The sequence below is a fragment of the Centroberyx affinis genome, unplaced genomic scaffold (assembly GCF_046629955.1).
Source record: "Centroberyx affinis isolate AG114_WGS23_722 - 3 ecotype Tasmania unplaced genomic scaffold, CSIRO-AGI_Caff_v1 ptg000514l_1, whole genome shotgun sequence".
Lineage (NCBI taxonomy): Eukaryota > Metazoa > Chordata > Actinopteri > Beryciformes > Berycidae > Centroberyx > Centroberyx affinis.
The window spans coordinates 501,540-514,538 of record NW_027279163.1 but is presented as its reverse complement, the minus strand read 5'-3'; the positions used below and the strand labels follow the sequence as shown (position 1 = coordinate 514,538).

The window sequence follows — 12,999 nt, the reverse complement described above, 5'->3', positions numbered from 1 at the left end:
GCAGCATGTTTTAGCAAGACATAGCTCTGAAGAACACACTGTTCAGCTAACAATCTGATCTATGAATATTGAAAGCTTGATTTCACTTGCACCCTTTGACCTATATTAATCAGAGATGTACTGTATGTTGTTCCAGAGATATCACATTGCTCCTCTGGGGAACTGCTGCATGGCACATACAGTAGAACATTACAGTCGGAGTCAAGGTCATGGCTGACTGTAACACTAAGGCTCTTTATGCACAATTCATTCATTTCATCAATATCTCTTATATTTCAGTTTTCTCAGTCTACCAACCTACCTACCTACCTTACTTTTTTGTTTACTTATTTTCATCCATATATGTTATGGTAGGCATATGCAATGTATTGTGTGAATAGTGGCTGATGGGGAGGGCAAGGTAAAGGCCCAGAAGACATGAAAACACATGCTCATTAACTAAAAATGTCTGTTTCAATGTCCAAACATTGTTCTTTGTGTTGAGACAATGTGTTGATCTTACTGAGGTGAAATGGGGATTGTCCCCTGTTATGGCCAATAGAGGTCTCTGCTATCTAGAGAATCACCTACAGTGGTTACTGTATAGGAAGTAGTAATTAGTATGTATCCTATAAAACATGCTGTAAACCTGTCAACACAAGTTTTAATCCACTGATTTGCAATCATATCTCAGCATACAGTTAAATGATCTTACACCAATTGGCTTCAGGCAAATATTTTTCTGCAATTTCAACCCAACAATTTGAAAATATTTTTTGGCCATACTCATTCAGATGTACTGAAATGTCATATAATCTCACAAATCTCCTTGAGTTAAACAATGGGTATGATGCTGTGCATTACAACTCATAGATGTGATTTGCCCTTGACTTAACTTTGACTTTTAATTGCGGAAAACTGGAGGACAAAAATATAAACTTTTCCCAGCAAAGTGACAAAACAACCAACTAAAAATCAAAATGTCAGTGCTGTCAGGGGTAACATTTCTGACACGTCTCCCCCGAAAGTGCTTCTTTCACTTTGCCTCTTCTGCTTTTCATAATCGGGAAGTGAAGGAGAGGTTCACCGCAACCTCCTGACCAGACAACTTACAGACCAATATTGGGAAGAGTGGCCACTATACTGTATCTGTGATTTTGTCCGCCTGGGCTTTTCTTACATGTGACATGGACTTTTGGTCATAAATTCATCTCTATATCAACTTTGTTAGTAGGTTTATTGGAATTTTAGCCTGTGTGATAATCACACAGTCACTAGTTCCCACTCCAAGAAAATCATACAATACACTGCATTCTGTTTCAAGATTTCCACAGTTTTCTTTCACAACATCACATTTCACCATGTCCACCAAGGACTTACTTCCTACTATCTTTTTGAAAAATAACCATAATTTGTTTTCATCTGCTGTTGAACATTTCGTAAAAGTATGAAGAAAATTCAAGTCACACACTCTTCTCTTTTGTCTTAGTTTTGTGCTTTACTGATTCCACCAAATGTTTTCGGCTACATGGTTGAATTTTCTTCATAGTGGACAAAAGCCTCATGTCTGCACCTCAATGGGTGTGCATTCTTCCTATTGCAGGTTAGGCCATTTAGTAAAAATAGCCATGATTTTTTTTTTTTTTTTTTCAAACAGTGGATATCTCAATTTAGATTGGAACTCTTGGAATTAATTTTTTATCATATTCTAAGAAATCAAGGAAATAAAGGAACAACAATATTACATTAACTACACTTATTTGTGATATATTTATTTCATCCATTAGATTTTATAACCTTCAATAAACTTATGATTACATAGTTTCAGCAAATAAATAGCATTCAGCTTGTTCCCACCAAGAGTGGTATGCTTCTCCCCAGATAATGTTCTACATAATTTGTTTTCTTTTATTTAGCATGAATACTTGATTAAAAACCAAACAACTACCCAGTTTATCACACCTGGAACAGTACTGTCATCACTGTCATTTAGATGAATATCAGTTAAGAATTGGACTAATGCATAGTTTACTCTATTTCAAACCACCAAGTGCTGTTAGTGTAATAGCATATGAAATGTGGTCAAACCACAACAATCACTCTACTGCCTGGCTGAGGGGGAAAAAGGTGTAGCACTGGAGATGCCAGCAGTGACCGAGGGTAGCATACAGATGAGCTCCCTCGGTGCTTTACTGTTTAGTTCCTGACAATAAAGTCTAGTCCACATTAGAGCTACTGACCCCCATTTGATGAGATTTTGTCTCTCGGACCCAAATCTGCCAATATTTTTATTGCTAGATATGATTTTGTCCAGATTTCCAAGACTATCTGTATTGTAGGTAGAGAGATAACAGTGAAACTCTGACTTCTACATTCTCTAAATGAGTTAACTTTAACAATTCATCGACTTGAACCCCCTCAAGGACCCCTGGGGGCCCCCGGACCCCACGTTGAGAACCACTGCTCTAAACCATCAACACATATGACATCTGCCTAACAAGGAGACTGTCTGAGAGGAAACACAAGGTAGAACTCTGCCTGTCTGAAAACTGTTTTCATTTTAGTTCATGAATTCTGAATTATCTTTGCCATTACCTCACTCATAACAGCTTATTAACTGTAATTTCAGACATAAACTTGATCAGTATTGTCCTGTGTGAACTGATTCAAAGGACGTGTGAAATTTCATGTATTTAGCAAGTTTTGCTTCCTAGTGTGCAACAAATGACTGGAATGAGTTGTACAACTCTTATGATAAATATGGAACATCCATATCCACTCCTTAAAATGGTGCTGGGAAAGATCCAGATCCTCATCAAATGACCCATAGAAAACACCTTGGTTTCTATATCAACCATGGTGGCTGTCAGATATCAGGCACCGGACTGAGTCATGACTTCAAATCTAAAGAACCATTCTGTGATTTGTTGTACCATGAGAAGAGTTTCCAGCCACACTCTCATTACCCGGTGAGGGCAAAACCAGAAAACTCTGTGTAACTGATGACGTTGACCCGATTGGTCTTATTGGTCAAATAGAAACAGCGAACTGGTTTCTGTGATAACCAAAACATACTCCACTTGTAGTGAGTGTTTTAGGCCAGTGATTCTCAACCTTTTTCATAGCAAGTACCCTAATTTAGTCCACATTAGAGCCACTGACCCCCATTTGATGTGATTTTGTCTCTCAGACTCAAATCTGAGAATATTTTTCTTGTTAGATATGATTTTGTCCAGAATTCCATGACTATCTGTATTGTAGGTAGAGAGATAACAGTGAAACTATGATCAAAACAGTCTCTAAATGTGTTAACTTCTTGTAAATTAAATAATGGTGAAGTTTAACAATTCATCAATTTGTTGGGGACCCCCTGGAACCCCCTCAAGGACCCCAGGTGGTCCCTGGACCCCACGTTGAGAACCACTGTTTTAGGCCGTACAGTAAAATCTTTCTAAAAGGCTGTTGAAGGAGCGCTCAGTCCAAGGAAGTAAAGCTAATACCAGCGGGGGGAAAAAAAAAGATTTAGGACAGTAACTTGATCCCTTCATTCATCTTCACTGGCCTACATGTTATATAATGGCACATACTCATCTTAGGGACTCCACAAAACACAAAGAACCTTAGGGACTTTTGTTGATGTAATTCTAGTTAAAGTGTACAACATTAACACAAATCACATGCCGGTACTGTCATTATGGGTTTTACAAAGGTCCTGCATGGGTTAGTTACATCATGTGGTAAAAGGAAACTTTCCTTTGGCACGTACTCTACATGTTTCCAAGTGAGGAGTTTGGCTCCAAAATGAGATATCCGCAGTTTTCTTTCTTGTGATCAAATTACCTTTTATATTCATAAGACAAGAGTTAACAAAACGCATTTACAAACTGACCTTATTGTGTTGACGTACATCATAAATTTACACGCCAACCAAAAAAAGACAATAGAAAGACGACTCAGTTGAAACTAATAATAGGGAGAATCTAAAAGAGAATATTTTTTTCAATCATACAACCCCAAAATGGATACTGGATACTACTGGATATTTTCACTCCCTTGTCTTCCCCATCATCCATCTCATTTAACTAGACCTGTGACACTTATATAATCATGTCTAATTTAAACACAAATTCACCTTTTGAAATGCTGATTTTAAACCAGCAATGATGTATGATTAAATCGAGCCATATAAAGTGTTAAAACATCCAGCTATGAGAGCCACTGATTTAACTGGAGCACATGGGGAGTCTCTATCTTGTGACCGATATTCTTTTGACAGCTGTCATGCCTGCTATCCATACTCTCTTCTGATTCATGGTAGGGTTTAATGATAAATCATTATTCAACATTAAGATACTTGGTGAGCATGGAACATGGATATCTATTTTATTTGATATATACTGTATATGAAGCTATTTCTAACCAGAAAGCCTTAATCTCTGGGCATTCCCACATTGTGTGCATATGGGTTCTTATTGATTTTCCATTACATAATATACATGTAAGACAGTTGGAGTGAGATAAAATCTATGAATGAATTTATAAGATATCCCCACTGTTTTCAAAAATGTACTCTTATAAAATGAATGGTAGCACAACAATAAACCAAATTATAGTACTTTTTAAAGGATAGCAGGTAATTTAAGAGCTTAATTATTGAATTAAAACACATTGACAGACTGGATCCGCTAATATGACTTTAGAGATATTTAATGTTAAACTTAAGGTAATGATTTATTTTTTCCCCAAGCATTTTGGAAATAAACTCTTTAAGTGCTGATAGATTAATTTGCGATCATGTGTTACAAAGTCTGTCTCCCACTGATAACATGGATTCGCTAAATATCCTGAGAAGACAGACACCCTCAACATGAACATGTTGTAATACTAAATGAAGAGCAGAAAAATATATGTTCCTATAGTACAGAGGTTACTGTAGTGTAAAAAGCAAAACCATCCCACCAGTTTTCTCTGACAGCGGGGTGTCAATGACAAAATAAAGGAATTTCATACAGATATTCATACTGCATTATACAGCTATGACATTGTATGGTATTATGCATATATTCTTATGGAGCAACACACACACACACACACACACACACACACACACACACACACATACACACACACACACCATATAGAGATTAACACAAGATTAATAAATATTAATCTCAGTAGAGCCTTAATCATAAGATTCATCATTTCAGAAGGAAACACATCTAGTGACCATGAGGTAATGATGCATTTATATTCTTTATTCATGTATAATCATTTAGAATAGTTAAATATTACATGTACAAAGTCATCATGAACATGGCAAAATAATAAATAGGAATGTAAAAAAAACTATAAATAAAATATAAATATAAATAAAAGTACTTCATGAGATGTCCAGTGTTGCATAACATTTCTACTGTCATTTATTTTGCTGATGTTTTCTTTTCTTCTGATGTTCTCTACTTCGTCTGTAACGGGACACAAAAACAGTCAAATTAGTCTGCTGCACATTCTACATTTCCAGTTATATTATGTTAAACTGTAATCCTGTCCAGTTCTTGTGAGCTCTTGAGATCTAGATCCCAACTAGCCCTGATGTGAGCTGCATCCAACCAAACTCCATTGTGAATTCTGGGAATTTAATGTTGTCTTTCTTATCAGCAAACATCACAGAACATGACTCAAGACCTTTTCTGGTTAGGGTTATAACTGGTTCATCTGTTATGACTAGAATTGTTTTCCTTCAAATGACACCTGGAGGGTACTGACCTGATGTGGCTCCACTCGCTCCACTGTGAGTTACAGAGAGCGTCTTTAGCTCGGACACAAACAGTGGTCACGTTGCGCTTGACTTTAAAGCGGCAGACGCCTGTAGAGTTAACCAGCATGGTCTTGGAAATGAAAATGGACAACATGTCAGTCAACATAGAAACTAAGAATATGACTAAGACTAAAAAAGACTGCTGTACAGTTTATAGCATGGATGCCAGAGACATACGACAAAGACATAGAGACAAAGAGTTTTGTTTTGAATTTTGAAAAAAGTGGCACTGCACGTACTAAAATTAAAACAAAAATGTTTTGCTACGTTTTGAACCATAGTTGGCAACTTAAGTCTTTGACTAACAGAATAAAAACACTTGTACCAACTGGATTTCCTGAACAATGAACTTCAGCTACTAATATTTTTTCCCCCCAAACTGGATATACAGCATTTTGGAAATGAAATAATTATACAATCTTTACACCAGTTAGCATGATGGAAAACAATAACTTGACAAAACCATCAAATAAGAAAACATGGTGTAATATACATGGCATTCACTATGTTGCTCTCACCTTAATGACTTTAGAGTCTGTGCACGGGTTGTCACACTTTTTGCAGCCCCTCCTGATCTGTGCAATCTGAAAGGTGAGGGGGAAGTAGGAGTAGGGACTGCTCCAAGAGCTCGGGTAACTCCATTCTACTGTCCTTTTACTGACTGTACTGATGTTCACCTTGTCAGGTTTCACTGTTGAGGGAAAGAGCAAGAGTCAGAGAGGGAAAGACACAGAGAGAGAGAGAAAGAGAAAGAGTCAGAGAGGGGAAAACAGACAAGATAAAATTAACTACTTTTACTAGTTTTCTGTATGTAACTTTTTGAGCTACTGGACATTACGTGTCCATTCCTCTAGCCAGCAGGGGTTGTGTCTCCCAGTGGGTGCCTCACCTATCTCTGACAGGTAAAACTGTTTGGAGTATTTCTCCACCAGGAAGTGGTCAGACTGGACGTGGACAGTGAGGGAGATATGCTGGGTCTCCTCAGCGTAGGGGCAGTGCTGCTTGTCCAGGCAGGAGATCCCACGCCCACTGGTGTCCACTGAACAGCTGATGTCACCCTGAGGTGACGAGCACGTCCAATACCGACCACTGGTATCCACAGAACAGTGGGTGCCATCATTGTGAGGGACACTGCATAAAAGACACATGTTTTCCTTTTGAATGCCTTCCTTTATTCTAATGACATACTGATTTTGTTGTCAGTGTCTCTGCTTTTCCAGCCCAGAACTTTTCAGGGCCTAAAAAGATTAAAAAGCGCAGTGGCGGTGTGAATAGTGAAACTGAGAAAAATTACTTCAGTATTTATCTTTTGTCCTGACAAAGCTATTGTTGTTGCACATGTGGACCATAAATCATATGGATATCTTTTTTTTATATATCAAATCTAAACCACAGTCTTGACCTTTGATCTTCAAATGACACAAAAAGTGGTTTGTGCTGTTCCCTTTTTTAGGACAGTATTTACAGAAGTCACATACCGCTATTTGCACTGGATTCTGAACACTGTGTTATTATTGTGTAAAACAGAAAATATTTCCAAAGTTCCTGACCTTACCGTAGAGCTCTGATGAATGCCACTTTCCCCAGGCGATTAGGGTCCCAGGTCCAAGAGCAATAGAACTCTCCGCTGTAATTCTGAGTCGAGCACTTCAAATAATCTTCTGATAAATAATCACACATAAACGCACACACACCACACACACACACACACACACACACACAACAGAACAAGTAAGAACAAGTCTTATCAATCAAAATATATATATTTTGTTTATTTTTTCACACATTTTCCAAATTCTCTGGCTAGATAATGTGCAACTAGATGAAATGCTGTTTTTGTAAGGAGTCAGTGTGCTTATACAACATATAAAGGAAGAGTTTGGCATTTAGATTGTACCCTGGTCAGTTTTCACTAGGATTTTCTTCCTCTTGGTTTCGTCTTCTTGGATCAGGACCACTGTGTAGTTGAGGAGCGATCCGTCCTTGCTGTGGCAGGTGTAGTTGCCCCCTCCCAAGCTCTCCTCCAGTCCTACCAGGTATGAGTTCCCCCTCTGTCTTTCCTCCACTCCATCCTTCTTCCAAATGATATCCCGACCCTGGCCGGCTCGCCCCATCACCTCCTCTGCCGACTCCAAGCAGGTCAAAGGTTGCTGGCCCAAAGCACCATTCACTTCCACTACCAGAACTAGCAGGGGACACACACACACACACACAAACATTTAAAGTTGGAGTTTGGTTCCGCATGATTTATTTGAATTGGGCTTGAGGTAAGTGATGTGTTTGTTCCCATAACGATCAAACCTACTATTTGGCAGGAGAGTCCAGTGGCTCTTGGGGTTTTGGCCACTGACTTCTTGTAGCAATGCACAGATGATGATGCTGATAACAGAGAAGTGCATCTGAATGAGAGAGAGAGAGAGAGAGAGAGAGAGAGAGACACACACACACACATACACACACACAGACAGACAGAGAGAGACAGAACAAGAGAGATAAATATAATCAACAGAAATGTGCACCTTATTGAAGCATATGAATTTGAAGCCCGAAAATATTAACATCCTACATAATAACATCAATAAATAATAACACCAACAAATATTAAAGAGAGCTAAACATGCAATTTTTAATGAATAAAAAATATTCTATATCTATCGATCTATCTATCTATCTATCTATCTATGTAGATAGAGATATTATTTGACATTGTTTACATAGCAAATTTATTCCACATCTTTTTTACAGTTAGAAAAAGCCTAATAAAAATGTAACCATTAAACAGAGTCATTCATTAGTGGTCTTACCTTCGTAATATCCTAGAATGAAATAGCCTACTACTGGCGATTCTAACTGAGTTTTATACCCTACTGTATGTGTGAGTGACATTTCAGGGATAAGAAAAAGTTCCCCAAAAAAGTCCAGACAGGAAGAACTTCGCTTTCTAGCTATTGTAAACAAATACGTCGCCCATGTTTTCTCACTTCCACGTGCTGCAACAGAGGCCGCTCACGACACATTCAGTGAAAAGATATTGTTTACCCAAGACACACTTCAGGAAAATGGCTTTTGGGGCATTTCGGACAGTTGTGATACCCAAACACGTGTAAGATGGATTGTTTGTAGTACTTCCCCCAGCTAACTCTAGCCTGATAGCCTAATGCACTGGTTGTTTACTCTCAGGTTGGCAAGCATGATGTAAGGTGTAATGGATTCTGCTCTCACTCTTCCTCTTTCATTTTCATTTTGATTTTGATGAGGAACTTTTGAAACAGTCTGGCACCTGAGCAGGTTGACAGTTGCGACCAGAACAGGTAGGCGTTTTCTCACAAGCACTATTCATTTTATTCACATTACATCAACGTTTCTTTTCTTTGACCTATGGATTTCGGAGAGTTAGATTTACAAAACGAGCTGTAATAACCCGATAATACATTGCATAAGCATACAATACACAGCAGCAAAACTATAAGTCCTTATAAGAATAATTAGGCTATCATTACCCGACAGAAAGTATGGTAACGATAACCGAGTAGCACAGAGACACTATAAGTCACTATAGGAATATTATAGTAGTGTTATAATGTGTCTGTGGCACCCTACTCAGACACAATGAGTTTACATGCACATTGATATTAGATAGTCTAACGTTCAATAGTTTTCCCGCTGTGTTCATTAGTGGCGAGTTACTTTGATGCACGTGACTCCATGGAAATGCCCGGTCGCCAACCAAAACAATAGAATTATGGTGTTTACATGCGAGCAGTGCACATCAGTCATGTGGATGTAGTCAGTGGATGAAGATGAGGCTCAAGAAAACATCCATTTTCTGTTATCTAGATTTTGATAGCTACCATTGTCTGTTCTTTTTACAAAACGTACGTATATTGGCTGCTTACTTCAAACTACTGGATATCCATAACAAAAACACCCTGAACGGTATTCTGATTACAGTTTCCCCTTGTTTGTATTAACCATTCCACATATCCAGTTGTTCATCCAGGTGTTTGTGTCCTCTGCAGATGTGTCATGAGACAGACCTGAAGAAGAGAGAGATCAGGCTGACCTTTGACATGTTGAAATAGGTTTTGCGGAGTTCTACATGCTTGTTTGCATCCTGCCCTGCAGTGAGGTAAAGCAAAAGTGTGTGTGCTTGTACATGTGTGTGCGTGTCTGTGAGTCAGTTTTTCTTCTTCTTGAATGCCAGCTTATCAAGAAGTATGATGCCGTTCATTCAGAGGTGTATCAGTGCGTTAACCACTGACAGTGTGGTCAGGAACCCTCCGACCTTTCGCTCTGTGAATGATGAAACACTTCTCCTATTTGAGGTGAAAGCCCATGAACATACGCCAACTCCCCACAAGTATCTACATGAAACATATTGTCTTTAGTATTTACAAAGTACAATACATGTTTAAACCATGCCATCCATTGATATGTTGGTTTCCACGATTGAATAATTTTGTCATTTTTAATTTCAACCTGGCAAACATCCTCCCATTTTAAGTATGACTAATGTGGGACAAAAATTCGACCCCGAGACTAGTTTCACTCGGCGTTCCCGAATGCTCTCTGTATTACTGTTTCTCAATATCAGTATGCGAAAAAAACGCCTACTGATCAGCAGGGAGAATAGTGAGACATACTGAGTCTCTATACATCAGTGAAAGCTGAGAGGGAAAGTCTAGTTATCCTCCTGTAACAGATGAATGTTTTTGTCGTGATATCTGTGGGGAAAATCAGCACTGCTCATATCATACTGTCCTGTTCAGTTCCACGTGGAGAAAAACTTCATTCACCATCACTCGTCGGCGGTGTTTGAGCTGCTGGACGTTGATGGTGACGGCATGATCGACTCTGAGGAGTTCAAGTCCTTAGGCTTCCTGTTCAACCTCAAAGGCCATTCCCTCAGTAAGATCTTTCACTAGTTTGATGTCTCTAGAGACAAGGTATGAAATCTATATCCAAGACAGGGCAGTAGGATTTTACTTGGCTCCTGTGCCAGGTTATTAAACAGCTAAATTGTCTAATGTTGTTACATGCAACTCATTTTTCAGTCTAACCCACTGTTCTCTGTCTCTACTAGAACCTCAGCTATAAGGACCACCATGGCCTGTATTTATATGCAGGAGGAGACAAAGAAGAAGTAAGAATTAACTCATTGGTTTCGCCTGTATTTTTTCCAAGATTTTTTTTCTTGTTTTTAAGTCAAGTGCCTTTATTTTTCCCCCGTTTTATTCAGGTTCTTGCAGAGAAAATTCTATAAAACCGACAAAGAAGAGCAACAGCAAAGCAATGCTGGTATTTCTTCGAAGCATTCACACACACACACACACACACACACCCAGGCCAAAAAACACAGCAGCATCACAGGAGGAATTCACAAGGAATAAATATGCAGCAGATTGTCTAACTGTATTTTTCTCTACTTAGCTAATTAGACTTACAAAATGTATTTTAAATGTGACTGGGTTAGGTAAACTGTGTATGTGTGTGTGTGTTTGAGAGAGTGGTATAGAGATATGTGTCGCATCAACTATCTGCTAGATCCTCTGAGGGACTCTCTCAGGTCAGATGTGTGAGAAGCCCTTTCAACATATAGAGGGTGAAAAAATAATGGAAAAAAGGACGTTAACTTTGAAGTAACTGATCACAATTACAAGGGCAGCTACTCAGATGAGTCATATTAAGTTAAATGCCAATGAGCATTATGTGTCAGCTTTAAAAGAGGCTTGACAAACAGCATTTTTAAATGCAACTTGTCCAAGAAACATGAGGCAACTAATAGCGTTTCAAAGAGACCAAATAGTTGGTGTCTCAAAAATCATGACAACATAATTTAAAACACAGACTAACTGCAGCGACAAAGAGGAACGGTGATCACAAGTCAGAGCTCGCCGACAGGCATAGATGGACACTAAAAACGATACAATAGTTTATAAAAAACATAAAACTATGGTCTTATAATGCTTATTTTATGCTTTTAAAGGACAATGAATGAATTGCTTCTTCATGTATTGGACGGTTGAAAGTGACCGATTTCTGAGTTCTCTTGGTCTTCAATTCTGTTTGATTTGTGTATATCTGTATGTGTCTTTAAATCAGCTTTTGGGTGATTGTAGCCTTTGTTGTCAAGTGATTTAGGTTTGAATGCCTTCAAATTTTTCACTGACAGGTCAAGAGATCAGATGTAGGAGTGTATTGGATTTCTCGCTGCACCTATCTGTCTCTATCTGTCTCTATCTATCTATCCAGCATTGCTTAGGTTGAACAGTCCTTGCAACACAGAAAAAGTGAAGGGTCCTAGTGAAATGATGGATTAAGTTGCCATGATCCATTATAACTCACATAATGATCATGGATCACAGGATCTGTGTGGATACAGACACAATCATGCATTTTTTGTGGGGACGTTGTGTCACTTCAGGCATACATCTTCCTCTCTGTAACAAAGGGTTAAGAGAAACTGGAAAATGTGAGTTTAAGAGTAAGGGTCAGCCTGGTGATGAAACTCTTTGTCTCGGCCCTATGGGTGTTGGTTTTACTTTGGAAATTTGGAAGCAGAAGATAACCTCATAATGGCTTGTATCTTTCCTCAGTTCCCTTTTTGTTGCAGGGAGATCACGTGCGTGTGTGTGTGTGTGTGTGTGTGCACGTGTATGTGTAAGATATTTTTGTGTACCACGCAAAAAAAAAAATCTCCATCATACCAAGTCACTTGTCACTCTTAAAATGTTATTTTCCTGAAAATTGAAGAAAAAAATCTGCCAATGGGGTGAGATAATTTCACTTTTTTTCAATGTGTTTTGGTCTGTTTCAAGAATTTTCTTGAATCAAGTGATAATATCTTCACTGGAGTAATTAGCCATATTTCAAGCTTGTCAGTTTCAAGAAACAAGTGACAACTGAAGGGATCTTGAAACATTAAATTATTCAAACAGACAAAGATGCACTGGAACCGAGACAACTCACTGAATCTTGAGGTGAGGTAGATCACTCTGCTCAAGATATTGTCACTTGATTCAATTCTTAAAACATGTTGTCCTTGAAAACAAGTGAAATTATCTCACCCAATTGCCAGATTTTTTCACTTGCTTTTAGGAGTATGAAGCCAGTTTGACCACCGTGACTTCAGTCAGTATACGGACAAATACAGACATCTCATTGAGAGACGCAAGAAACTCTGTAGTTTCTTGTGTCTGTAG

At 38.4% G+C, this 12,999-nt stretch overlaps 2 protein-coding genes across 2 annotated transcripts; one reads left to right on the top strand and one right to left on the bottom strand.

The window, feature by feature from the left end:
• Positions 1–5,313: 5,313 nt before the first annotated feature.
• On the bottom strand, positions 5,314–8,196 carry il12ba (interleukin 12Ba). The gene is made up of 7 exons (XM_071517709.1): positions 8,103–8,196; positions 7,695–7,982; positions 7,353–7,458; positions 6,687–6,928; positions 6,316–6,488; positions 5,746–5,867; positions 5,314–5,444 (listed from the first exon to the last, which is right to left on the bottom strand). The coding sequence occupies exons 1-7, from the start codon at positions 8,194–8,196 to the stop codon at positions 5,396–5,398; spliced, it is 1,074 nt and encodes a 357-aa protein (XP_071373810.1). The 3' UTR covers positions 5,314–5,395.
• A 1,401-nt stretch (positions 8,197–9,597) lies between these two features.
• Positions 9,598–10,894, top strand: LOC139642725 (EF-hand calcium-binding domain-containing protein 9-like). Its single transcript, XM_071517693.1, has 3 exons — positions 9,598–9,747; positions 10,567–10,705; positions 10,881–10,894. Exons 1-3 carry the CDS (start codon positions 9,598–9,600, stop codon positions 10,892–10,894), a joined length of 303 nt encoding a protein of 100 aa, XP_071373794.1.
• Positions 10,895–12,999: the final 2,105 nt, after the last annotated feature.